This window comes from Bubalus kerabau, chromosome 7 (assembly GCF_029407905.1).
Source record: "Bubalus kerabau isolate K-KA32 ecotype Philippines breed swamp buffalo chromosome 7, PCC_UOA_SB_1v2, whole genome shotgun sequence".
NCBI classification, from domain to species: Eukaryota; Metazoa; Chordata; class Mammalia; order Artiodactyla; family Bovidae; genus Bubalus; species Bubalus kerabau.
The window spans coordinates 105759536-105787488 of record NC_073630.1 but is presented as its reverse complement, the minus strand read 5'-3'; the positions used below and the strand labels follow the sequence as shown (position 1 = coordinate 105787488).

The window sequence follows — 27953 nt, the reverse complement described above, 5'->3', positions numbered from 1 at the left end:
CACTGCTCTCAAGTGCAGTTTTTAAATGTCTGGTAATAAAGTTGAAGCAGCTGTGACAACAAACTACACTGTTGTCAAATTCCCAAAACACACACACAACATTTAAGCACCACGTTCTTTAGAAAACAGACCACAAAATATATTTTTTAATAATGTAAAGGGTTATGCAAACCTTCGTGTGAGGAAACTTAGAGTCCTGGCTAAAATCTGTCTAATTCACCCTCCTTGTCTAACTAAAAGAGAAAGAATTTAAGGCAAATGTATTCAAAATCCCTCAAAGAATGCTAACAAAAGAAGATTTAAAAACAGGATTCCAGAAGCTTGTAATTTAGTGTTCCCTAATGTTTTAGTTGTGTGATGACTGTCCTCAAGAATGCTGTTGTTATGAAAGAGTAAACCTTACGTGAACCGATTTCAGTGCTCAAACGATTCTATTTAAAGGCTTTCACCAACATTCCACAGAAAAAGCTGCTTACTCAAAATATTATGCAGTTAGAGGCAAACTTAGAAATAAGCAGAAATCTGATATGCAAAGAAACATCTTAGCACTTCTTTCTGATGTGCCTTTAAACTAAGACATATCTACATATTTTCCCTGCACTGAGGGATCTTCTCATTTCCTTTAGATTGTCCACTTCATTTCATTTTTTGGCCCTCCAATTACAGTACAAAATTAGAGAAATGATCGTAACTGGGTAACAAACATGATAAGGCAAAAGAACTGAAAGTATCAGGAAATCATCTAAAAACTCAGAATAACAATGAAACCATTTTGACCTGAAAAATCCTTTGCTCTATTTAAGCACATATTATGAGCTTCCCCGGTTGCTCAGCGGTAAAGAAGTCCTCTGCCAACGCAGGGGACACAAGAGATGCAGGTATGATCCTTGGCTCTGGAAGATCCAATGGCAACCCGTCCCAGTATTCTTGCCTGAAAAATTCCATGGACAGAGGAACTTGGAAGGCTACAGTCCATGGGGTCACAGAGTCAGACATGACTGAGCAACTGAGCACACACACACATGTTCTATTACAGTACTTGGCAAAAATCTATGCAGAGTCCACTGTTTCAAACTCGGAAGGATCTGATGAAGTCATTCTATCACACAGAATTCACTCATAAACTCAGCTCACATGTGCATTAAAAAAAAGACACACAGTATTAAGTCAATGATCTGGTGAAACAATGCACAAACAGAAAAATATATAGTTTAGAATAAATCCCCTATATTTTAGGACTTTCCTGGTGGCTCAGACAGAAGCATCTGCCTACAATGTGGGAGACCCAGGTTCAATCCCTGAGTCGGGAAGATCTCCTGGAGAAGGAAATGGTAACCCACTCCAGTATTCTTGCCTGGAAAATCCTATAGATGGAGAAGCCTGGTAGGCTACAGTCCATGGGGACGCAAAGAGTCGGACACGACTTAGCAACTTCACTTTCACTAATAGTAAAGCTTTGTGATTAAATCATTTAAGATTCACTGGAACCAAAAAAAAGGACAGGGGAGAGGATTCAAATAAATAAAATTAGGTATGAAAAAGAACTTGCAACTGATACCACAGAAATACAAAGGATCATAAACAACTAGTCCAATAAAGTGGACCAAAAAGAAATAGACAAATTCTTAGAGAGAGACAACTTTCAAAGACTGAACCAGCAAGAAACAGAAAATGAACAGACCAGTAACAAGTACTGAAATTGAAACAGTAATTAGAAAACTTCCAACAAGCAAAAGTCCAGGACAAGAGGACATCACAGGCAAATTCTATTAAACATTTCAAGAAGAGTTAACATCTATACTTCTGAAACTCTTCCAAAAATTGCAGAGGAAGACTCCCAAGCTCATTCTATGAGCCCACTGTCACCCTGTTACCTAAATCAGAAAAAGATACCACCAAAAAAGAAAACTACAGGCCAGTATCACTGATGAACACAGATGCAAAAATATTCAACAAAATACTAGCAAACCAAATCCAACAACATGTTAAAAAAATTGTACACCATGATCAAATACAATTAACTCCAGGTATGCAAAGATTCTTCAATATCTGTGAATCAATCAGTGGAATACATTAACAAACTGAAGAATAAAAAACCATATGATCATCTCAACAGATACAGAAAGTTTTTAACAAAATTCAATACCCATTTAAGATAAAATCTCTCCAGAAAGTGGGAATAGAGGAAACTTAAGTGGAGTGGAGTTGTTCAGTTGCGTCCGATTCTTTGCGACCCCATGGACTGTAGCCTACCAGGCTCCTCTGGCCATGTGATTTTCCAGGCAATAGTACTGGAATGGGCTGCCATTTCCTTCTCCAGGGGATCCTCCCGACCCAGGTATCGAACCTGGGTCTCCCGCATTGTAGACAGACGCTTTACCGTCTGAGCCACCAGGGAAGAGGAAACATACCTCAACATAATTGGAGAAGTAAATGGCAACCCACTCCAGTATTCTTGCCTGGAGAATCCCATGGACACAGGAGCCTGGCAGGCTATGGTCCATAGGATCACAAAGAGTTGGACACAACTGAAGTGACTTTGCATGGATGAACCTCACATAATAAAGGCCACATATGACAAACCCACAGCTAACATCATTCTCAACAGTGAAAAGCTGTTGAGAAATCCTCCTTTAAGATTAGGAACACAGCAAGGATGTCCATTATCATCACTTTTATTCGATATAGTTTTGGAAGTCCTAGCCACTGCAATCAAACAAGAAAAAGAAATAAAAGGAATCCAAATTGGAAAAGAAGTAAAACTGTTATTGTTTGCAGATGACATGATATTATACATAGAAAAACCTAAACATAGTTCCAGGAAACTATCAGAGCTCATCAATGAATTCAACAACATTTCAGGATACAAAATACACACAAATCTCTCATATTCTTATATACTAACATCAGAAGATAAGAAAAAGAAATTAAAGACATAATCCCATTTACCACTGCATCAAAAAGAATAAAATACCTAGGAATAAACCTCCCTAAAGAGACAAAAGACTTCTACTCTAAAAACTATAAGGTGCTGATAAAAGAAATTGGAGACAACACAGATGGAAGAATATACCTTGTTCTTGGATTGGAAGAATCAATATTGTCAAAATGGTTATAGTATCCAAGGCAATCTACAGATTCAATGTAATCCCTATCAAATGACCAATGACACAATGAGAACAAAAAATTCACATAATGAGAACAAAAAATTCTAAAATTTATATGGAAATATATAAGATCCCAAAGAGCCAAAGCAGCCCTGAGAAACAAAAACAGAGCTGGCGGAATCAGACTCCCTGACTTAAGACTATATGACAAAGCTACAGCAATCCAAACATTATGGTACTGGCACATAAACAAAAGTGCAGATCAATGAAACAGAATAGAAAGCCCAGAAATAAACTCATGCATCTATGGTCAATTAGCCTATAACAAAGGAGGCAAAAGTACACAATAGAGAAAAAACAGTCTATTCAATAAGTGGGTAATTACATGAAAAAGAATGAAATCAGAACACTCTATAACACCACGCACACAAAAATAAACTTAAAATGGATCAAAGACCTAAATGTAAGGCTGGATACTGTAAAACTGTAAGAGGAAAACAGGCAGAACACTCTTTGACATAAATTGCAGCAATATCTTTTTTGAGCCACTTCCTAAAGTGATGGGAAAAAAAAAAAAACAAAAATAAGCAAATGGGATCTAATTAAACTTAAAAGATTCTGCACATCAAATGAAACCATAAACAAAACAAAAAGACAGGCAACCCTCAGAATGGGAGAAAATATTTGCAAACGAAGCAACAGACAAGCGATTAATTTCCAAAATATACAAACAGCCCATGCAGTTCTAGGTCAAAAAAAAAACAAGCAACCAATCAAAAAATGCGTGGAAGGCCTAAACAGACATTTCTCCAAAGACAACATTCAGATGGCCAACAAAGTACATGAAAAGATGCTTAACATCACTAGTTATTACAGAAATGAAAATCAAAACTGCAATGAGGTTATCACCTCACACCAGTCAGAATGGTCATCATAAAAAAACCTACAAACAATCAATGCTGGAGAGGATGTAGATAAAATGGATCCCTCCTACAATGTTGGAAGGAATGTAAATTGGCAGAGCCACTGTGGAGAACAATACGGAAGTTCCTTTAAAAACTAAAAATACAGTTACTATCAGTTCAGTTCGGTTGCTCAGTCATGTCTGACTCTTTGCGACCCCATGGACTGCAGCACTCCAGGCCTCCCTGTCCATCACCAACTCCCGGAGTTTACTCAAACTCATGTCCATTGAGTTGGTGATGCCATTCAACCATCTCATCCTCTGTCGTCCCCTTCTCCTCCTACCTTCAATCTTTCCCACCATCAGGGTCTTTTCAATGAATCAGCTCTTTGCATCTGGTGGCCAAAGTATTGGAGTTTCACCATATGACCCAGCAATTTCATTTCTGGGCATATATTCAGAGAAAACTGTAATTTGAAAGGATGTATATACCCTGATGCTCACTGCAGCACTATTTACAATAGCCAGGGCATGGAAGCAATCTAAATGTCCATCAACAGAGAAATGGATAAAGAAGATGTAGTACATATATACAATGGAATATTACTTGGCCATAAAAAAGAATGAAATAATGCCATTTGCAGCAGTTAAGAATGAACCCAGAGATTGCCACACTAAGTGAAGTAAGTCAGAAAGAGAAGGACAATATCTCATATGATATCATTCATATGTGGAATCTAATTTGTTTAAAGAAGAAACAGAAACAGAGATATCAAAAATAAACTTACGGTCACCAAAGGGGACACATGGGTGGGAGAGGGATAAATCAGAAGCCTGGGATGAACACACAAACATACTACTATAAAAGACAGATAGTACAAGAATCTACTCTATAGCACAGGAAAAGTGAAAGTGAAAGTTGCTCAGTTGTATCTGACTCTTTGTGACCCCATGGACTATAACAGTCCATGCAATTCTCCAGGCCAGAATACTGAGCTCTATTCAATATTCTGAGATACCTCTATGAGGAAAGAATCTTAAAAAGATAATGAATATATGTATATGTGTAACCAAAATACTCTGCTGTACACCAAAAACCAACATAACACTAAATTAACTATATTCCAATTAAAAAAAAAAGATTTATATATATGTATATATAAAATCACTTTTGTGATTACTTTGGCCACCTGATGTGGAGTTGACTCATTGGAAAAGACCTTGATGCTGGGAAAGACTGAGGGCAAAAGGAGAAGGAGAGGCAGAAGATGAGATGGTTGGATGGCATTACTGACTCTATGGACATGGATTTGAACAAATTCCTGGAGATAGTGGAAGACTGAGGAGGCTGGTGTGCTGCAGTCCATGGGGTCACAAAGAGTTGGACACAACTTATGAATGAACAACAATAACACATACGCATATATATAAGATATACATATAATCTATATTAGTAAAACTAAATTGCTTATGACTATTAAAAGTAATAGGGCTTAAATGAACAATATGAATAGAAGGCAGCAAGTATCAAAGGATTTGTCCTCCTTTTCAGCAAATCTCCTTGGCCACCTGATCAGCGTTAAGGAAACAGCTGCAGAAACATTTTTCTACTGCATTCTTATCATATTCTGAAGAAACTGCCCACATTGTTTCTTTAACATACTAACTTTTCCCTCTCATTTTTCTTCAGCATTCACCTTTCTCACCAATCTTTTTTATCCTCATTAATAAAAACTGCACACCTCAAAATTATATGCCAAATACTGAACATAATGCTTTTGCAACTCTGTTTCACACACTTCTTCTAGAATATGAGACCTAAGAATAGGAAATATGAATTTCCAAAAAAATCAAGTATAACATTATGATAAGGTAACTGCAATACTTAATATGAATTTGTTTACAATGCTAACTCTAGATCACTAGTCTTAAAAACATCCTTCTGCCCTGCTCTCGGACAACAACTTAACAATTTACATTTTGCAGATCACAAAAATAAATATTATTTTGACAATTATAAAGAAAAGTTTTCTTTCAACTTTTGAACATCAAGAACTCTAACTCTGCATCTTCTTTGTATTCTCCAATCTTTATTACTTGCAGTTACATTTTCAAGTGTGAGGAAAGGAAGTGTCAGCTTTTTTTGACAAATATTCACAAAGTCTCTGATTTTGACGGCTTTGGGGTAACTGAGAAAGCACAGAGGCCTTCTCTCTCCTAATACACAGGATTTTTGTGTGAATTCTGGAGACTGGGCACAGGATTCTACACAGTACTTTCCAAAAGCTTCCTGGGAATTCAGATGGGCACATCAATCTACCCAACAGACAAATAAGAACCAATGCCCTTATTAGAGTCAACAAAATGGTATCATAGCTCAAGTAAGTTGCAACTTGACCTTGCACATGGCTCCATTTCTATGTCAATTAATTATTACTAAGGATATCATGAGATAGAATATGTATGACTTTATATCCTTCCTTAATGCTCAAATTTCTTTTTAACTTATAAAGCCACAAATGAGGCATTTAATAAGAGATATGGTAAGCCAGAAAGTTTTACAAGTAACTATTTTTATCAAATTATAATAAAGTCACTTTGATTTAGAAAGGCAGAATGACTATCAGAAATAATTTTAGACTAGAAGTGAGACTTAAATAGCTCTTCTCTATTTATTCGGAGGAAGCTGAATAAATGGCACAGAACTGAGGATGTCATTGACTGAGAACTTAGAAATAAATTGCCTTATGCAGCTAATAAAATTATCTTTGACTTTTTTCTATCTTGTTCCCAAAGGAAAGCAAACTACAAATGAACTTCCGATGCACTTTGCTTGTTTTCTGATACTTGCTTACAGCCAATGAATATCTACGTTGTATCTGTTCAAGCCTTGGGGTGAGCCACTTTGATCTCTTCTATCCTGTCTGAAATGTCAATGTGGTATTAAGCACACAACCAGTACATGGAAAAGATCCTGGGATTAATACCAATTTTTATTTCCCCAAGGAGAGTTTAAACTTTGAGAGCAAAACTGTTTCTTATGTCTATGTTATTTTAGGCTGTAGACTTCCAAGAAACACATTTGCTTGAAGGTGGTTTCTTTCTTAAAATGCACAAGTCATATCTTATTTGAATATTCCATTCAACAGTTGTAAAAATGTTAATCCTGAATGGGAAAATTTATTAAAAAACTTGACTTTTATTGTGAGTTTAACAATTTTGTCTACGCAATCTTGGAACTAAGTGCTAAGCTGCTTAAAGCACTGGTGTTTGTGCTGCCACCTAAAAACTTCACGACAGCCTTTGTCGATCACACAACTGTGGCACTGTGTTTTGCCAGACAAAATAAACTATAACTGAAGAAATCAGCAAACAGATGTAAGTTATATAGTAAAGGCCCTTTACCCAGAAGATGTTTTGGGGTTTCCAGCCAATACCAAGTTTCAGGTTAAAGATCCTCCACCCTTGCTATTTGCATAAAGCCGGGAGAAAAAAAGAACACAAAATTTAAAAAAGATGAACTCAGCAACTTCTCTTTAGGTTTCAAGAACCTGGAATTTATACCAAGACTGAAAAACCAATAATTCCAAGGGTGACTGTCATTTTTTTGTTTTTGAACTAGATGAAAAGGTCAATGAAGATTACTGTATATTTTCAGTCTGCAGCAGAAGGAAATATATAGTGTTCCAGAGAGGGACTGGCTTTATGGTGACATGATTCCATATAAGCATGATCTGTAGCTACTTATAAAAAATATTTTATGCTCACTATGCTATTCTCTGTGGCTCTTTAGATGATCACCCTCCTATTTGAAAGAAATTTTCCTTCTCGAAGGGAAAAGGAGGGAGGAGGCTTATTTAAATGGTAAACATCTATTTTTCAAAAAGAAATATTAGAATTTCTTATAAAAATGTTAATCATGACTGGTACACATCACCCCAACACAAAAAAATCTTTACTTGTCACTAAATGATACAAGCATAAAGCCCCCTAATTTCTATATTTGAGAAAAGAAATGTGAGTATTATAAAATGTTTTCCTTAAAAAGCTTAGTACATAATGTGGAAAAATCTGTCAAAATGTTGAGTGAAAGAAGTCAGACACAAAAGAGTCCACACTGCATGATTCTATTTATAGAATGCTTAAAATTACATTTTTAACAACTTATTTATGTCATAATCATGATTGCTTTTGGTAACCAAGAATTGATTAAGAGGAGGCGGGACAGAAACCTTTTGGGGTGCTAGAAACAATCTGAGGTTGTGGTTATACAACTATGCACATTTATAAAATTCATTAGACAGTACAATTAAGAATAATGCTGCCAAATATACCTGACTGAAAAAATTCTTGTATTAAATTAAAAAAATGTATATATAGTAAATATATATTTGTCAGCAAAGAAGGGGCTAGAGAGCATGGCCTGTAGCTGATTTCATCTCTAAATATATGATTCTTTAAGTTTATAAAATGGCCTGTTTTTCACATCTAGAGCCAAAAGAATTTCAAATCAAAACATAGTGTATTGACAATAGTTGTGGAGGAGGGATGGTTTACTATGAGGGCCTTATACACTTGTTAACCCACATTATTCATTTTAAGAATGCTAGGCACTAAATTAATTTCAGGTTTTATAGTTTGTTTCCAGGGAACATATGGGGTAATTGTACCTGGTTCAAACACATTTAACTTGAAGAACCTGTTCACTCTGGCTTTATGAAGGCAGGACAAGACATAGCATGTCAAAGACAACTAGTAAACCTTGTTAATCAAGAAAATTATGATTGTAAATAATTAGGAATGTTAATATAGACAGACAAGTTAGGCTTTGGTCTTTTAAAAGCTGCAGAGACTGTATAAAGATTTACTCAAAAGCTTTTAATCCACAAAACTTTCCATATTTCTTATAAAGGCTTAAAGAAACAAACCAACCAGTAAGCCAATTTGAAGCTCAGTACTTTGTCTCCCTTTTCATGCATTGAGTTACTTACTCTCCTTTGATTCCACCAGATTGGAAGTTCCACATTTTCTCTATTTTTGTTTTGTGGTTACCATTACAAACTTTAAGGTCAAGAAACCAATCATTCTCATAAATAGAATCAAACCTGTAACTTGTTTTACTCCTACCATCTATCCAAGTCTAAGTCTTACTATTTTATTTATAGTGTTAAATTTGACATCATTATAGATGTTTCATATAGCCAATGTTTATTTAGATTTATTATCAAGTTGACTAATTTGCTTTCATTCCTTCTTGAAGCTTTCTTTTTCCTTCTGAATTAAATTTCTTACATCCTGAAATACACCTTTTAGCAATTTGCTCAGTGAGGGTTTGTTGATGGTAAATACACTTGAGTTTTTGTCTGAAAATGTGGATAAAAAAGAGAGACATTTTTCTGTTTAAAAATTTTTTTTATTTATTTGGCTGCGTTGGGTCTTAGCTATGGCACAAGGGCTCAGTAGTCGTGGCACGTGGACTCACGCCACATGAGTTCCCCGAACCGACTCTCAACCACTGGACCACTAGGGAAGTCCCTTTTCGTGAACCTCAGTTTAGAAGGACATTAAATTCTAACTGCATATTTCAGTAGCCACTAGCCACAGGGTCGCAAAGAGTAGTACACGACCGAGCAACTGAAGTGAACTGATAGCCACGTATCACTGCTGTTGTTGTTCAGTCACTACGTCATCTTCAACTCTTTTGCAACCCCATGGACTGTAGCCCATCAGGTTCCTCTGTCCATGGAATTTCCCACACAAGAATACCAGGGTGGGTTGCCATTGCCTTCTCCAGGGGATCTTCCGAACACAGGGATCAAACCTGGGTCTCCCAGGGGGCTCAGTGGAAGCCCTGCTGGCTCAGTGGTAAAGAATCCACCCACTATGCAGGAGAGGTGGATTTGAACTCTGGGTCAGGAATATCCCCTAGAGGAGGAAACAATTTCATCATTCTTGCTGGAAAAATCCCATAGACAGAGAAAGCTGGTGGGCTACAGTCCATAGGGTTGCAAAGAGTCAGACATGAGTGAGCAACTGAGCATGCACGCCCAGCTATAAATGGCTTTTAGGAACTTAAATGTGGCTAACACAACTGAGGGATTAAATTTCAAATTTAGAGTATTTTTATTTTATCTATTTTTTACTGAAATATAGTTGATTTACAATGGTATGTTAGTTTTGGGGGTATAACAAAGTGATTCATTATTTTAAATATATATGTATACATTCTTTTCCATTATGGTTTATTACAAGATATTGAATATAGTTCCCTGTGCTACACAGTAAGACCTTGTTGTGTATCCATTCTATATACAACAGTTTGCATCTGCTAGTCCCAAACTCCCCATCTAACCCCTCCACCACCCTCCTCCTCTTTGGCAACAACAAGTCTGTTCTCTATGTCTGTGGATCTGTTTCTGTTTCATAGACAACTCTGTGCCATATTTTAGGTTCCATATATAAGTGATATCATACGGTATGTTCAGGAGGCAACTAAATGGAATTGAACTGAATGTCTTTTTTGGAGAAATGTCTATTTAGGTTGGCCATTTTTTAATTAGGTTGTATAAGCTGTTTGTATATTCTGGAAATTAAGCTCTTGTCAGTCACATCATTTGCAAATACTTTCTCTCAGTCCAAAGGTTGCCTTTTTACTTTTATTTATTACTTTCCTTGTTTTGCAAAAGCTTATGAGTATTTGATTAGGTCCCTTTTGCTTATTTTTGCTTTTATTTTTTTATTACACACTAAAGAATCAAAGCCATATGTTTCAGTAGATGCAGAAAAAAATTTTGATTCTTAGAAGTATTCAAGTTCTAGAAGAAAGCATGTTGTTGTTTAATTGCTAAGTTGTGTCTGACTCTATTGCGACCCCATGGACGGCAGCCCTCCAGGCTCCTCTGTCCATGGGATTTCCCAGGCTATACCTGGAGGGGGTTGCCATTTCCTTCCTCAAGGGATCTTCCTGACCCAGGGATCAAACCCGAGCCTCCTGCATTGGCAGGTGAGTTATTTACCACTGAGCCACCAGGGAAGCCCAAAGAAAGCATAGAGACAGTAACTGTGACTCTGAGTTGGACAAACATTTCTTAGATATGACATTGAATGGATGATTCATAAAAGAAAAAAGGATGAAGTCACCTTTATCAGAATTTGTAACTGCAAGCTAAAACTTTCAACACAGCAATAATTTCATTTCTAAAGATTATCCAGAATTCATGTGAAAACAGCATTTAAAAAAAAAATTATCCAGAACTTAATTATCATGAGCCCCTGCATGAGTTCATCCATGATGTAAAAGCTAAAATCTTAAGTATGTATACATTTTCAGATATAAGCTTTCCCAATCAGCTAATAAGATGAACTGAGAAATATATATATATAATTAGAAGTCATGATACAAGTGGACCTCTGATTATGAAATTCCTCCAGAACTTTTATTTCAATGGCCACATTTAAGGTAAAATTCAGCTATCTTATTATTTACAAATGATATCTAAGTTACAATACAAATTATTTGAAAATTAAGGAAGGATTAAAAAACATACTAGGTAAATAGCAAGGAAACACAGGTGACAATATTAAGAGCAGAGGAACAGGATTTTAGGCGATGAGTAGTAAAAATGGGAGGGGGGAAGCTTATTTTACAGTGAAAAAAGATCCAGCCCATTTAAATTAGTCATTAGCCATTATATGTATCACAAAATAGCACAAAAACATGAAGAAGACAGACAAAAACATCCTTATAGTGAAAAGTTTAAACTTTCCCTAAGAATTTGACAGAGCAAGAATGCCATGCAATAAGGATATAGAAAAAAATTTTAAAGCGCAAACATCTAACAAGCTTAAGTTATACCTTATAAATAGAAAAAACACATTCTTTTCAAATTCCCACAAATATCCTACAGGATATTACAAAAATAGACCATGTGGCAAGGCTGTGACAAAAATCTCAAAAAACTCTAAAAAGTCATCACACTGATCTTGTTTTAATATTCACAAGACAGTCACACTAAGGAACTTACAACAAAAGAACCACTTATCATCATCACCATCATCAAGATGCTTGGAGGTCATGCTTAGATATCATTATTCTATAAATATTTACCATAACAATTTTGTTTTTCAAAAGGACTCAAATTACTAGGAGTCTTAAAAACATGAAGAAATAATTTTCTTGACCTTCTGTTCAATAATCCCCCAGTAGAAATGCTTATTTTCAGCCTTTATTTATACTAATAGGAATGTCAATTTGCACTGAAAAAGACACAGTAGCAACATACAAGTTCAAGAAAATAAAGGAAAAAAAAAATCCATAAGAACTGAGAGATTATATAACAGACACAAAAGGACAAAGAAAATCTAGAGGGGAAAACACATTATAAAAAAACAAATTTCTTGGACTTCACTGTATTTTACCCGCTTTGTTCCCCATAATGTTCCCAGTATTATTCATAAATGTGTCTACCAAGACAAACACCATTCATCCACAAAATAAGCAAAGAAAATAGTTATTTTTATTTCAGTTTGTTAAAACAGTTAGGAGAAGAACTTGTGGCAAAAAGACACTACTAAAAAGAAAAAAAAAAAAGAGTGTGCTATCAAATAAAAGGAATGAAAAACCAGAGATTTCAGATGTGCTGTGCTCAGTCGCTCAGCCGTGTCCAACTCTTTGAGACCCCATGGACTGTAGCCTGTCAGGCTCCTCTGTTCATGGGATTTTCCAGGCAAGAATGCTGGAGTGGGTTGCCATTTCCAACTCCAGGAGATCTTTCCAATCCAGGGATTGAACCCACGTCTCCTATATTGCAAGTGGATTCTTAACTACAGAGCCATTTAGGAAACCCTTAGATTTCAGTTAAACTAAATCAAATAAGCATGAGTTTCCTCCAAATAAATAGCAAATTCCAACTAGCAATCATAAGACTTGTTAATCTCCAGACTGTCAAAGAACACAAATTCAATTTCTCTGTATCACTGATGTTATTCTGTGAGTTCAACGGAAGGCTTTATGATAACCAGATCCCACTGGGCAGTGTTTAAGATATAGCTGCCTCACAATTAATTTTATGAACGCATCCAATAAATCTCTTTATTGCAATGGGCCAATATGTTATGCAATAACTGCATCTCAATGACAAGGACTTAATATTCAGATGTTTGATCTCTATTGAAAGTGCAAGCGTTAGTCACTCAGTTGTGTCTGACTCTTTGTAACCTAAGGACAGTAGCCCACCAGGCTCCTCTGTCCATGGAGTTCTCCAGGCAAGGATACTGGAGCGGGTAGCCATTCCCTCCTCCAGAGGATCTTCCCGACCAGGGATCGAACCCAGATCTCCTGCAGCGCAGGCAGATTCTTTACTGTCTGAGCCACTGGGGAAGTTTCAATCTCTATTAATGTTGCAAAATTTGAAAGAAGGAAACCCTTAGGTACTCACAGTGTGCGAGATGCTTTATAGTCTATGAGTCATGGGCAGGGCAGTGATCTCCCCATTAGCATAATGAAAAAAGGCATTATTTCTCCCTCCTCTGAACATCCCTAGTACTTCCTGTCTCTATCACATATCTGGCACACTGTTTTGAAGTAGTAAACTTTCCACATGCACCTGGCTATTTGGTGCGTATCCCTTAAGGGCAAGCCACACCTTCTATTTATTGGAATCTTCCAAACAATACCTCACAAGTAGGAGATGATTTTTCAACATTAATGGACTGTTGGTAATTAGCTGAGTAATGCCACCAACATATCTTTCCTTCAACAACACCTCTGCAGCACGGCTACCTGCTCTGTACTCCAGAGGGCCAATACTTTTCTGAAAATTCTCTGAAAAATTACAATGAAGCAAACAAGGTCCACTGAAAATAACTAGGTTCTAAGTAAGTCATGTTAGATAAAAGGAATAAATATCCTTTAAATGAATCCTAACTCTAATCAAAGATTGTCAAATATCTAGGTTATAAAAGAATCGTGCTTCTGTGCTTAGTCGCTCAGCTGTGTCTGACTCTTTGAAACCCCATGGACTGTAACCTGCCAAGCTCCTCTGTCTACCCATTGAATTTTCCAGGCAAGAATACTGGAGTGAGTTGCCATTTCCTACTCCAGAGGCTAGAAAAATGGGATGGGTCCTAACCTTGTTTTAAGTTTCTGTTTCTGGATTGGAAAACGACAGCAGCAAAACAAAGTATCATCATCTACCCTCACTCTTTCCCTGTGCTCCTGACTTTCCTTACTTAGTCAGCAGCCACCTAACCTCTAGACCTTTCAAAAGGTTCCCATGGCTCCTGGTCTTCAGCAATTCAACTGTATAATGGCTCTCAAACTTTAACATGCATCAGAACATCCCTAAAGATTTGCGGAAACACAAAAGGCTGGGCTCCACACAGAGGATTTCCTGTTCAGTGGGTCTAAAAGTGAAAGTGAAGTAGCTCAGCCGTTTCCAATCCTGTGACCCCATGGACTGTAGCCTACCAGTCTCCTCAGTCCATGGAGTTTTCCAGGCAAGAATACTGGAGTGGGTTGCCATTTCCTTCTCAGTGGGTCTAGGGTGAGCCTAAGTATCTGCATATCTAACAAGGCTTCAGGTGACATGGGTGTTACCCATCCAGGGATCCACTTCGAGAACTTTGACTATCCTCAAATGCTCCCCTATTTCTGTTATGATTATTGTGCTTAATTAATTGTTGTTGTTATTCAGTCCCTCAGTTGTGTCTGACTCTTTGCTACCCCACGGACTGCAGGATGCCAAGCTTCCCTGTCCTACACTATCCTCTGGAGCTTGCTCCTACTCATGTCCGTTGAGTTAGTATGCCATCCAACCATCTCATTCTCTATCACCCTCTTATTCTGCCCTGAATTTTTCCCAGCATTAGGGTCTTTTCCAGTGAGTCAGCTCTTCGCATCAGGTGGCCAAAGTATTGGAGCGTCAGCTTCAGTATCAGTCCCTCCAATGAATACTCAGCACTGATTTCCTTTACCATTGACTTGTTGGATCTCCTTGCAGTCCAAGGGACTCTCAAGAGTCTTCCCCAACACCACATTTCAAAAGCAGCAATTCTTCGGCGCTCAACCTTCTTTATGGCCCAACGTTAACATCCATACATGACTACTGGAAAAACCATAGCTTTGACTATATACACCTTTGTTGGCAAAGTAATGTCTCTGCTTTTTAATATGCTGTCTAGGTTGGTCATAGCTTTTCTTTCAAGGAGCAAGTATCTTTTAATTTCATGGCTGCAGTCATCATCTGCAGTGATTTTAGAGCCCAAGAAAAAAAAGTCTGTTGTTGTTTTCATTGTTTCCCCATATATTTACCATGAAGTGAAGGGACCAGATACCATGATCTTTGCTTTCTGAATGTTGAGTTTTAAGCCAGCTTTTTCACTCTCCTCATTCACTTTCATGAACAGGCTCTTTAGTTCCTCTTCACTTTCTGCCATAAGGGTGGTGTTATCTGGATATCTGAGATTATTGATATTTCTCCTGGCAATCTTGATTCCAGCTTGTGCTTCATCCAGCCTGGCATTTCACATGATGTACTCTGCATGTAAGTTAAATAAGCAAGGTGACAACATACAGCCTTGATATACTTCTTTCTCAATCTGCAGCCATTTTGTTGTTCCATGTCCAATTCTAACTGTTGCTTCTTCACCTGCATACAGATTTCTCAGGAGGCAGGTAAGGTGGTCTGGTATTTCCATCTCTTTAAGAATTTTCCACAGTTTGTTGTGGTCCACAAAAAAAGGGTATGGCACAGTCAATGAAGCAGAAATAGATGTTTTTTGGAATGCCCTTGCTTTTTCTATGATCCAACGGATTTTGGCAACTTGATCTCTGGTTCCTTTGCCTTTTCTAAATCTGGCTTGAACATCTGGAAGTTCTCGGTTCATGCACTGCTGAAGCCTAGCTTGGAGAATTTTTAGCATTACTTTGCTAGCCTGTGAGACGAGTGCAATTATGCAGTAGTCTGAACATTCTTTGGCATTGCCTTTCTTTGGGATTGGAATGAAAGCTTTTTCCAGTCCTGTGGCCACTGCTGCATTTCCCAAATTTGCTGGCATATTGAGTGCAGCACTTTCACAGCATTATCTTTTAGGATTTGGAATTCCATCACCTCCACTAGCTTTGCTCACAGTGATGCTTCCTAAGGCCCACTTGAATTTGCATTCCAGGATGTCTGGTTCCAGGTGAGTGATCACACCATATTGGTTATCTGGCTCATTGAGATCTTTTTCATATAGTTCTGTGTATTCTTGCCAGCTCTTCTTAATATCTTCTGCTTCTGTTAGGTCCATACCATTTCTGTCCTTTATTGTTCCCATCTTTGCATGAAATGTTCCCTTGGTATCTCTAATTTTCTTGAAGAGATCTCTAGTCTTTCCCATTCTATTGCTTTCCTCTATTTCTTTGCACTGGTCACTTAGGAAGGCTTTCTTATCTCTCCTTGCTATCCTTTGGAACTCTGCACTCGGATGGGTAAATCTTTACTTTTTTCCTTTACCTCTTGCTTCTCTTTTTTTCTCAGCTATTTGTAAGGCTTGCTCAGACAACCATTTTGCTTTTCTGCATTTCCTTTTCTTGGGGATGGTTTTGATCACCATCTCCTGTACAGTGTTATGAACCTCCATCCATAGTTCTTCAGGCACTCTATCAGATCTAATCCCTTGAATTTATTTGTCACTTCCACTGTATAATGTAAGGGATTTCATTTAGGTCATACCTGAATGGCTTAGTGGTTTTCCCTGTTTCCTTCAATTTAAGTCTAAATTTTGCAATAAGGAGTTCATGATCTGAGCCACAGTCAGCTCCCAAGCTTGTTTCTGCTGACAGTATAGTTTTTCCCTCTTAAGCTGCAAAGAACATAATCAATCTGATTTCGGTGTTGACCATCTGGTGGTGTCCATGTGTAGAGTCATCACTTGTGTTGTTGGAAGAGGGTGTTTGCTATGACCAGTGCATTCTCCTGGAAAAATCCTGTTAGCCTTTGCCCCACTTCATTTTATACTCCAAGGCTAAAGTTGCCTGTTACTCCAGGTATCTCTTGACTTCCTACTTTTGCATTCCAGTCCCATGTAATGAAAAGAACATCTATTTTTTGGTGTTAATTCTAGAAGGTCTTGCAGGTCTTCATAGAACCATTCGACTTCAGATTAATTAAAATCAATTATAAAGTTGAATTCTTTCTTTAGATGAAGTTTGGTTTCTTTACTATTCTAAATTAGAGTTGGACATAAGGTGTGAATGGCAAGCACCATCTTTGTGTGGAGCTTTTCGGCACAATGTCAAATGGTTTTGAACAAATAAAGGGTGACTCACTCTGTAAATTTTCTAGTTTCAAAATGTCACACAACCATTTGCACCAGGTAACCACCTCATCAGGCAGCACCACACTAGTTCTTCAATTTTCATTATTCTGGGGATGCACATATAATTCTTTCTGCCAGGAATGTTTTTTCCTCCCTCTTACATGGTTATCTTTTCTTTTTTCAGGTCTAATCTCAGGGGTGATTTATACAGGGAAGTCTTCTTTTGCTTCCTCTTCACCAGGTCAAAACCTCCTACTATGGGCTCTGATAGTCAACTAATTTCCCTCCCTGGTAGTCCTCGTCATGATTGCATTTTTTACATTTGTTTATATAAGTATTTTATTAACAGGTATTTTCCACACTGGATTGTAAGTTCTAGAGAGATAGGCAAGATTTTCAGTTTTAAACACTATGATATTTTCAGTGCTTAGCATACATAAGATGTTCCAGTGAAAGCAGAGAAGATCTGAGCTTTTTCAGTCCTGAGAGATAAAAGAAAGCACTGCTTTCTACAGTCTGCCACAGTAGCTGCTTTTCTGCAACCCACCACCCCCCGCCCCCCACACACACACTTACCTTTTCTGAATAGTTCTTGGAGGCTTTCGGCACTTTGATTTAATACAGCCCATATTTCTTCCTCCTGCAGTGGTCCACCCCGAACTTCCAGGGCCTCAGCTAGTGACACGTGCATATTACCTACGAAACAAAGGTAACAGATGGTCTACACATGAGCCAATTTACTGCATTTGCAGTAGTGAAAGTTCTCCATCGGTAATGAGTCTATGAAGTCCCTGTCCACCTAAGTTCTCAAAATGGCCTTCAATATATATATTACATAGTCCTACAGCTTCAAGTAGTAGACAGAAAGGACTTAGAGGAAAAGGACTCTCAAAACAACCATATGCCCTAGCCCAGTACGGTCAACTTCAGAGACAGACCTGGAGAATGGCCATAGTGGTGTAACAGGGAAGAACAAAACCTGACTCCATGTTGGATCTGTTTCTTTACCCTTTGCTTTTTGTTATGTTTGTTACTATAACCACTAGAAGGATGCTGTCTATAGCTAAAAGCATACACAATGGCCTGCCTCGAGGAGCCCTGCCCCTCTGACTGAATGTTAAACAAGCGCCTTCGATCAGTTCACATTCTGACCCTGCCCACCTGTGAAAGGCTGCAGAAAAGAAATTAACACATCTCCTCTCTGATGCTGGCCAACCCAGGAGATATTTTGCAAGAATTACATCTTTCTGATTTTACTTTCTCACCTCCTCCCCCTCTTATAAAAGAAACTGGCAACCAGACCCTGATAAGATGGTATTGGAGGACACCAGTTTGCCATCTTTTCAGATACTTGGATTCCTGAATAAAGTCGCTATTTCTCCTCTACTGATTTACTGGCCTGTCCCATGGACGGAGGAGCCTGGTGGGCTGCAGTCCATGGGGTCTCGAAGAGTCGGACACGACTAAGCAACTTCACTTTCACTTTTCACTTTCATGCACTGGAGAAGGAAATGGCAACCCACTCCAGTGTTCTTGCCTGGAGAATCCCAGGGACGGGGTATCCTGGTGGGCTGCTGTCTATGGGGTTGCACAGAGTTGGACACGACTGAAGTGACTTAGCAGCAGCTGCATGTGGCAAGCAGACCAAGCCTGATTTGGTGACAGTGGTGACTACTTCATGGGAGAAGAGAGACTCAAAGTACCAGAGACACCAAAAGTACAGACAATTAAATCAAAGCAACCAGACTGGAGTTCCAGGTTTCATTCTATTCATCCCAGGTAAAAAGAATAGAGAGGAGACCCAATGACCATGGTGGAAAAAGTTAGAAATAAGATGGACACATTTTTTTCCATTCACTGATTTCTATATTTCTCAAAATATACTATAATTTTGCACTAAATAAACTTAAATATTTCTAGACTCAGCTTTTGCTGCCAACTTACCATTTGCCCCTGGCAAAGTCATTTTACATCTAAACTTCAGTTTTCCATATGTGACATGGGAATAATAATAAGACAGGAACAATAATGCCATTTTGAGGTGGCTGTGATAAGGAAAGAAGCTATGCTCGTAATCATGCTTTGTAATCTAAAACACTATACAAGTTGAATTAACAGAAAATCAGAAAGGTGCCTCTGTTGTGACATTTTTGTAAGGTCAATTTTTTTTAAAGCATTCAATGTGTAGGCAATATATTGATGAAACAAGATTTTCCATGGGGCTCAATAATCCTTTTTTTTCACCCTGGAAGAGGGAAATGCAGCTAGTCAAAATCTTCCTTTATAAGTTTTCCTAAATTAACCTTCCTTGAAAAGAAAATTGCTCTTTGTAATGATCACTGAGATTTCTACACTAACCAAACTAAATTAAGAATAATGTATATCTATTGATAGGCAGAAGCAGTGGGTTTGGAAAAGAAACTAGAAGGAGTAGAAAATGTTAAATACTTATTTTCTGTAATTATATCCTTCATTAAACTTTAAGAGATGTTTTAAAAATAAACATCTTTTTCTGATAAAAGTTGACTTTGCTTACTCAGCTAGCAAGAAAACCTAATATTTTCTTTTAATTTACATTTATGATACTTTAACCCAGATGGAAAAACATCAACTACAGTTCTATACATGAGGCCAGCTTTGTGCTATTACTGTCCTTTTCCATGTTTACTATAGCATTTAATTCTTAGAGTCTGCCTTGAGGGGTGCCTACTTAAATGAGCAATGTGGTGGTTAGAGGGAAAATGTAAGATAATGCTTTGAAAAAGTCACAGAGTTTTATCCAGCTTGAACAAGAAAGGGATCATTTATTCAGATCCCCTCCCCTCCAACTCTCAAAGTTTCTCATGTATTTTATTATATGATAGCACAGTAATGGCACAGCTTTTGAATCAAAAAAAAAAAAAAAATAGAAGCTTCATTCTTTTCTAAAAGGTATCTGAATAATCTTCTACATAAAACACTATACTAAATTGGAAATTTCAACAGAAGATACTATTAGCCATCAGATACCAACGAGACTTGTGAGAAAGACTAGTCTGTAGCACAGTTCCAAAGCGATATGAATGAGAACCAGTTAGATAGCTCTAAAGCCTACACACAGGGTATAAACAGTAGGGAGAAAATTGCATAAAGAGAATTTCTTTGAAGACAGCTGTACTGATTCTCATGCCTCTTCCAGTGGGAGGCGGTGGAAAGGGGTGTTTGGTATGTGTTCCCTGGAGGTAGGGAGGACACCATAGACTTGAGCTTGATACTTCAGGAATCTGAAGGCTTAGGCTAAGACAGCAGTCAGAGGGAGGAGAGGGCACACAAGAGAGCTGGTGGAGGAGGCAAGCTCTATTGACTCTGATATCAGCTGGGTAGGGGAGGGGAAGAGGGGCGAGGAGCAGGAACACATAGCTCGGAGTTAATGAAATCTTACCCAGATGATGAAAATGTCCCCAAATTTAGATTGTGGCAATGGCTGCAGAACTCTGAAGGTATATTTTAAAAAGGTGAATTCTATGGTATGTCAATTATATCTCAATAAAGATGTTAAAAAAAAAATGGACTTTCCCTGGTGGCTCAGTGGTAAAGAATCCTCCTGCCAAAGCAGGGGACAGGGGTTTGATCCCTGGTCCAGGAAGATTCCACGCGCTGTGAAGCAACTGAGCCCGTGAGCCTGCAAACTGCAACTACGGAGCCCATGTGCCGCAACTACTGACGTCCACGCACCTGGAGTCTGTGCTCCACAAGACAAGCCACTGCTATGAGAAGTAACTGGAGGGTAGCCCCCGCTGGACACAAACAGAGAAAACCGGCTCAAAGACACCAAGACCTGGTGCAGCCAAAAGCAAATTTAATTAAGTAATTACTTACGAAGCTGTTAAAAAAAAATTCTACCTGGAGTACCGCCTGAGGTTCCCAGAGTACTGACCAGAAGGAGGAGGAAATGAGGAAGCATTAGAAAAAGAAATATGAGGGGAGAGGGAGTAGAGGAAGAGGAAGAAGAATTGGGTATTGGCTAGAAGGAAAATCTTTTTGAAGTGTCACATGAGGGATAGCTCCAGTGGAGGAAACCCAAGAAAACACAAGAAAAAAAGTCAGCCTTAAGCTGAATGAATAGCACAATGAATCAGAGAGTGTGAAGCCATTTTATAACAAAAGCTAGTAAAAAATTATTTGCCTCTCTACCTTTCTTCCTACCCCTAGTTTAAATCCCAATGGAATCAGATACAGCAACTGGCAACTGGATGAGGAGATGAGCAACAAGAAGTGAAGCCAATCACACTGCTTCCCACTTACTGCTAATCCCAGCTGGGGTAAGGAACTGGTTCATCTTTGAATGAAGACTGAAATGTTAAATAATATATAGACTAGACTTTTAATTATTGGAGAAAGTGAAAGTGAAGTCTGAAGTCTGAAAGAAAGTGTTAGTCACTCAGTCATGTCTGACTCCATAGCCCACCAGGCTCCTCTGTCCATGGGATTCTCCAAGCAAGAGTATTGGGGTGGGTTGCCATTCCCTTCTCCAGGGGATCTTCCCGACCCAGGGACTGAACATGGGTCTTCCACATTGCAGCCAGATGCTTTACCGTCTGAACCACCAGGGAAGCCCTAATTATCGGAAAAGGGAATGGAAACCCACTCCAGTATTCTTGCCTGGAGAATTCCATGGACAGAGGAGCCTGGCAGACTATAGACCATGGGGTCGCAAAGAGTCAGACACGACTGAGTGACTAACACTTTCTTTCTTTCCTTCAGACTTTTAGTTAAAGAAATATTATATTTTCAACATATGTGACTGCAGTTATTATTCTCAAAGGATGAACAGAGAAGAATGAACGTGAGTTTCATATAAAGGCAAAAGAATAACTTCCCCTCGCGAAGGTAAAAGAGAAAGAAAGACAGGAAGGAGGGAGGGAAGGAGGAGGGAAGGCAGAAAGAAAGAAAAGTGAGGGGCAAAATAAGATGCTTGTGATTACCTATTGTAAAGCAAATGCTATATTCTCACACACACCATATTAAATATTAAGATACTAGTTTTTGTTGTTTAGTCACAACGTTGGCTCCAACTCTTTGTGCCCCTATACACTGTAGCCTGCCACGTTCCTCTGTCCACGGGATTTCCCAGGCAAGAATACTGGAGTAGGTTGCCATTTTCTTCCCCAGGGGATCTTCCCCACCCAGGGATGGAACCTGTGTCCCCTGCACTGGCAGGTGGATTCTTTACCAGAGCCACCTGGGAAGCTTTGAGATAGGTTTTTAAAAAATATTTTTTATTGTGGTAAAAAGTCTTAAAGCTCAACATTCAGAAAAAGAAGATTATGGCATCCGGTCCCATCACTTCATGGGAAATAGATGGGGAAACAGTAGAAAGAGTGTCAGACTTTATTTTTCTGGGCTTCAAAATCACTGCAGATGGTGACTGTAGCCATGAAATTAAAAGACGCTTACTCCTTGGAAGGAAAGTTATGACCAACCTAGATCAGATCAGATCAGTCGCTCAGTCGTGTCCGACTCTTTGCGACCCCATGAATTGCAGCACGCCAGGCCTCCCTGTCCATCACCAACTCCCGGAGTTCACTCAGACTCACGTCCATCGAGTCAGTGATGCCATCCAGCCATCTCATCCTCTGTTGTCCCCTTCTCCTCCTGCCCCCAATCCCTCTCAGCATCAGAGTCTTTTCCAATGAGTCAACTCTTTGCATGAGCTGGCCAAAGTACTGGAGTTTCAGCTTTATCATCATTCCTTCCAAAGAAATCCCAGGGCTGATCTCCTTTAGAATGGACTGGTTGGATCTCCTTGCAGTCCAAGGGACTCCCAAGAGTCTTCTCCAACATCACAGTTCAAAAGCATCAATTCTTCGGCGCTCAGCCTTCTTCACAGTCCAACTCTCACATCCATACATGACCACAGGAAAAACCACAGCCTTGACTAGACGGACCTTTGTTGGCAAAGTAACGTCTCTGCTTTTGAATATGCTAACTAGGTTGGTCATAACTTTCCTTCCAAGGAGTAAGCGTCTTTTAATTTCATGGCTGCAGTCACCATCTGTAGTGATTTTGGACTCCAGAAAAATAAAGTCTGACACTGTTTCCCCATCTATTTCCCATGAAGTGATGGGACCGGATGCCATGATCTTCGTTTTCTGAATGTTGAGCTTTAAGCCAACTTTTTCACTCTCCACTTTCACTTTCATCAAGAGGCTTTTGAGTTCCTCTTCACTTTCTGCCATAAGGGTGGTGTCATCTGCATATCTGAGGTTATTGATATTTCTCCCGGCAATCTTGATTCCAGCTTGTGTTTCTTCCAGTCCAGCGTTTCTCATGATGTACTCTGCATATAAGTTAAATAAACAGGGTGACAATATACAGCCTTGACGAACTCCTTTTCCTATTTGGAACCAGTGTGTTGTTCCATGTCCAGTTCTAACTGTTGCTTCCTGACCTGCATACAAATTTCTCAAGAAGCAGATCAGGTGGTCTGGTATTCTCATCTCTTTCAGAATTTTTCCACAGTTTATTGTGATCCACACAGTCAAAGGTTTTGGCATAGTCAATAAAGCAGAAATAGATGTTTTTCTGGAGCTCTCTTGCTTTTTCCATGATCCAGCGGATGTTGGCAATTTGATCTCTGGTTCCTCTGCCTTTTCTAAAACCAGCTTGAACATCAGGAAGTTCACGTTCACATATTGCTGAAGCCTGGCTTGGAGAATTTTGAGCATTACTTTACTAGCATGTGAGATGAGTGCAACTGTGCAGTAGTTTGAGCATTCTTTGGCATTGCCTTTCTTTGGGACTGGAATGAAAACTAGATAGCATATTCAAAAGCAGAGATATTACTTTGCCAACAAAGGTTCGTCTAGTCAAGGCTATGGTTTTTCCTGTGGTCGTGTATGGATGTGAGAGTTGGACTGTGAAGAAGGCTGAGCGCCAAAGAATTGATGCTTTTGAACTGTGGTGTTGGAGAAGACACTTGGGAGTCCCTTGGACTGCAAGGAGATCCAACCAGTCCATTCTGAATAGATCAGCCCTGGGATTTCTTTGGAAGGAATGATGATAAAGCTGAAACTCCAGTACTTTGGCCAGCTCATGCGCAGAGTTGACTCATTGGAAAAGACGCTGATGCTGAGAGGGATTGGGGGCAGGAGGAGAAGGGGACAACAGAGGATGAGATGGCTGGATGGCATCACTGACTCGATGGACGTGAGTCTGAGTGAACTCCGGGAGTTGGTGATGGACAGGGAGGCCTGGCGTGCTGCAATTCATGGGGTCGCAAAGAGTCGGACATGACTGAGCGACTGATCTGATCTGATCTGAAAAAGTCTTCTAATATAAAACATACTATTTTAACCATATTTAACTGTACCATTCAGGGGCACCAGGTACAGTCACATCACACCCATCTCCGAATTTTTCACGTTCCTAAACTGAAACTCTGTCCCCATTAAACAGTAACTCCTCATTCTCTCTTCTAACTCCCTCTCCCAAATCCTGGCATCTACCAATGTACTTTCTGACTGTATGAATTTAACTATTCTAGGTATAAAGAAATTGGTTTTTAAAATAAAATCTTCCCATAAATAAGAACAAGAAAAATTAAAAGTAACTACCAGACAACAGAATTTTCTCTGTCTACAAAAATTACACCTTTATTGCTTGATTCAGTCAGGTCTGATTTATATGTTGTTAATCCTCTTTAAAATTTTAAAATTTGCCTAGTTAGTGTAAGATCTGTATATATTTCTGGTTGGAATTTATTAGTCCACCAAAACATAGAAGGAATATATGTCTTTAGACATAATATCATCTAGCTAACACAAGAGATTAGATACTTTAAATGTATTAACTTTGCTAGAAAAGAGGTTTAGTGTTTTTAAAAACTGCCTCAACCCTCTAATCACCCAGTCTCAAGATAACATAATGTTAAAGTGGTTTTCTAAAATTCAAGCAAATAACACATAACTATAGATTATAAATTGTCTACCATCACCAACTTTGGCAACTACATGTCATCATCATTTCTCTCTCTGTTATTTTTATTCACCTTTACTATAGCTCTCCAGATCAGTAAGTCTGAAAGGAAAGAGAAGAAAGGGAATGAAAGAGATGCAGAAGTAGAAGAGGGATGCAACAAAAAGGAAGTAGAGAAAAAATAAATAAATCTTAAGAGGGAAAAAGTTATGAACATTCTAAACAGTTTATTACTTTGTTTCCTTTGGACACATTATGAGATAACTTGGGGTGCAGATAAATGACTGGCATTATTTTACTATCAAAAAGGTCTCACTTTACAATACACATAAGCATAAAATTCACTTTTATTTCCTTGAAAGTGGTAGGTTACATGAGAATCACATTGTTGGAAAGACTATCAAATAAATAATCAGAATCATCATTATATTTTGGGTTAGTTCAGTCGCTCAGTCATGTCTGACTCTTTGCGACCCCATGAATTGCTGCACGCCAGGCCTCCATGTCCATCACCAACTCCTGGAGTTCACTGAGACTCACGTCCATCGAGTTGGTGATGCCATCCATCCATCTCATCCTCTGTCGTCCCCTTCTCCTCCTGCCCCCAATCCCTCCCAGCATCAGGCTCTTTTCCAATGAGTCAGTTCTTCGCATGAGGTGGCCAAAGTATTGGAGTTTCAGCTTTAGCATCAGTCCTTCCAATGAACACCCAGGACTGATCTCCTTTAGGATGGACTGGTTGGATCTCCTTGCAGCCCAAGGGACTCACAAGAGTCTTCTCCAACACCATAGTTCAAAAGCACCAATTCTTCAGCACTCAGCCTTCTTCACAGTCCAACTCTCACATCCATACGTGATCACTGGAAAAACCACAGCCTTGACTAGACGGACCTTTGTTAGCAAAGCAATATCCCTGCTTTTCAATATGCTATCTAGGTTGGTCATAACTTTCCAAGGAGTGTCTTTTAATTTCATGGCTGCAATCACCATCTGCAGTGATTTTGGAGCCCCCAAAAATAAACTCTGACACTATTTCCACTGTTTCCCCATCTATTTCCCGTGAAGTGATGGGACCGGATGCCATGATCTTCGTCTTCTGAATGTTGAGCTTTATGATTTTGGTTAACATAGGTATTATTGTCATGACCTTAATACTGTGCCCACAGAGTTAGATAAAGTCACAAAAAGATTCTAATAATGTCATTTTAATCCTGAAGAATTTGTGGCACTCAGCAAATAGGAAACATACAAAAGTGATTCCAAAAAGAACTAAACAGTAAACAGATTGACTTGAATCCACTCAAGTGGTATGACAACTTGTCTGGGGATTGACTAATGAACTTGGACCATTTAAATAGATTCTAAAGAAACAGAACTGTAAGAATACATTACCTAGAGACAAATGAAAACAAAAGCTCAACAGTCCAAAACATATGGGATACAGCAAAAGCAGTTCTAAGAGGGAAGTTTGTAGCAATACAATCTTATCCCAAGAAACAAGAAAAATCTCAAGTAAACAACCTAACCTCACACCTAAAACAACTAGAGAAAGAAGAACAAACAAAACTTAGGCAGTTAGTAGAAGAAAGGAAATCATAAAGATGAGAACAGAAATAAATGAAAGAGACAAAGAAAACATGCACAAACACCAATGAAACTAAAAGCTGGTTCTTTGAAAAGATAAAATTGACAAACCTTCAAGAAAAAAAGGGAGAGGACCCAAATCAGTAAAATTAGAAATGAAAAAGAAGAAGTTACAACTGACTACACAGAAACACCAAGGGTCATAAGAGACTACTATGAACAACCATGTGCCAGTAAAACAGCCAACCTGGAAGAAATGGACAAATTCTTAGAAAGGGACAGTCTCCATATTGAACCAGGAAGAAATAAAAAATATGAACAGACCAATCACAAGCACTGAAATTGAAACCATGATTAAAAACCTTCCAACAAACAAAGTCCAGGACCTGATGGCTTCACAGGTGAATTTTATGAAACATTTAGAGAAGAGCTAACACTTACTCTGAAACTTTCAGAAAGTTGCAGAGGAAGGAAAACTTCCAAATTCATTTTATGAGGCCACCATCACCCTGATATCAAAACCAGAGAAAGATACCACAAAAGAAGAAAATTACAGGCCAATATCACTGATGAACATAGATGCAAATATCCTCAACAAAATATTAGCAATTTGTATCCAGTGATACACTAAAAAGCTCATATACCATGATCAAGTAGGATTCATCCCAGGGATGCAAGGATTTTTCAACATCTGCAAATCAATCAGTATGATACACCACATCAACAAATTGAAGAATAAAAACCATATGATCATCTCAATAGATGCAGAAAAAGCTTTTGACAAAATTTGACACCCATTTATGATAAAAACTCTACAGAAAGTGGGCATAGAGGGTACATACCTCAACATAATAAATGCCATATATGACAAACCTGCAACTAGGTCATACCAATGGTGAAAAGCTGCAAGCATTCCCTCTAAGATCAGGAACAAGACTAGAATGTCCACTCTTACCAGTTTTATTCAACATAGTTTTGGAAGTCCTAGCTACAAGGAATCAGAGAAGAAAAAGAAGTAAAGAGAACCCAAATTGGAAAAGAAGTTAAATTGCCACTGCAGAGGACATGATACTATACATAGAAGATCCTAAAGATGCTAC

The 27953-nt window shown here is 38.5% G+C and overlaps 1 protein-coding gene across 9 annotated transcripts in view; it reads right to left on the bottom strand.

The window, feature by feature from the left end:
- Positions 1-27953, bottom strand: part of PTPN13 (protein tyrosine phosphatase non-receptor type 13) — a 225857-nt gene that overhangs the window by 152949 nt on the left and 44955 nt on the right. For all 9 annotated transcript variants that reach the window (XM_055589037.1, XM_055589036.1, XM_055589033.1 and 6 more), the window contains exon 2: positions 17890-18009. In XM_055589037.1, the coding sequence (XP_055445012.1) occupies positions 17890-18004 (115 nt within the window). In that variant the 5' untranslated portion in view covers positions 18005-18009. The remainder of the gene's footprint in view (positions 1-17889; positions 18010-27953) is intronic.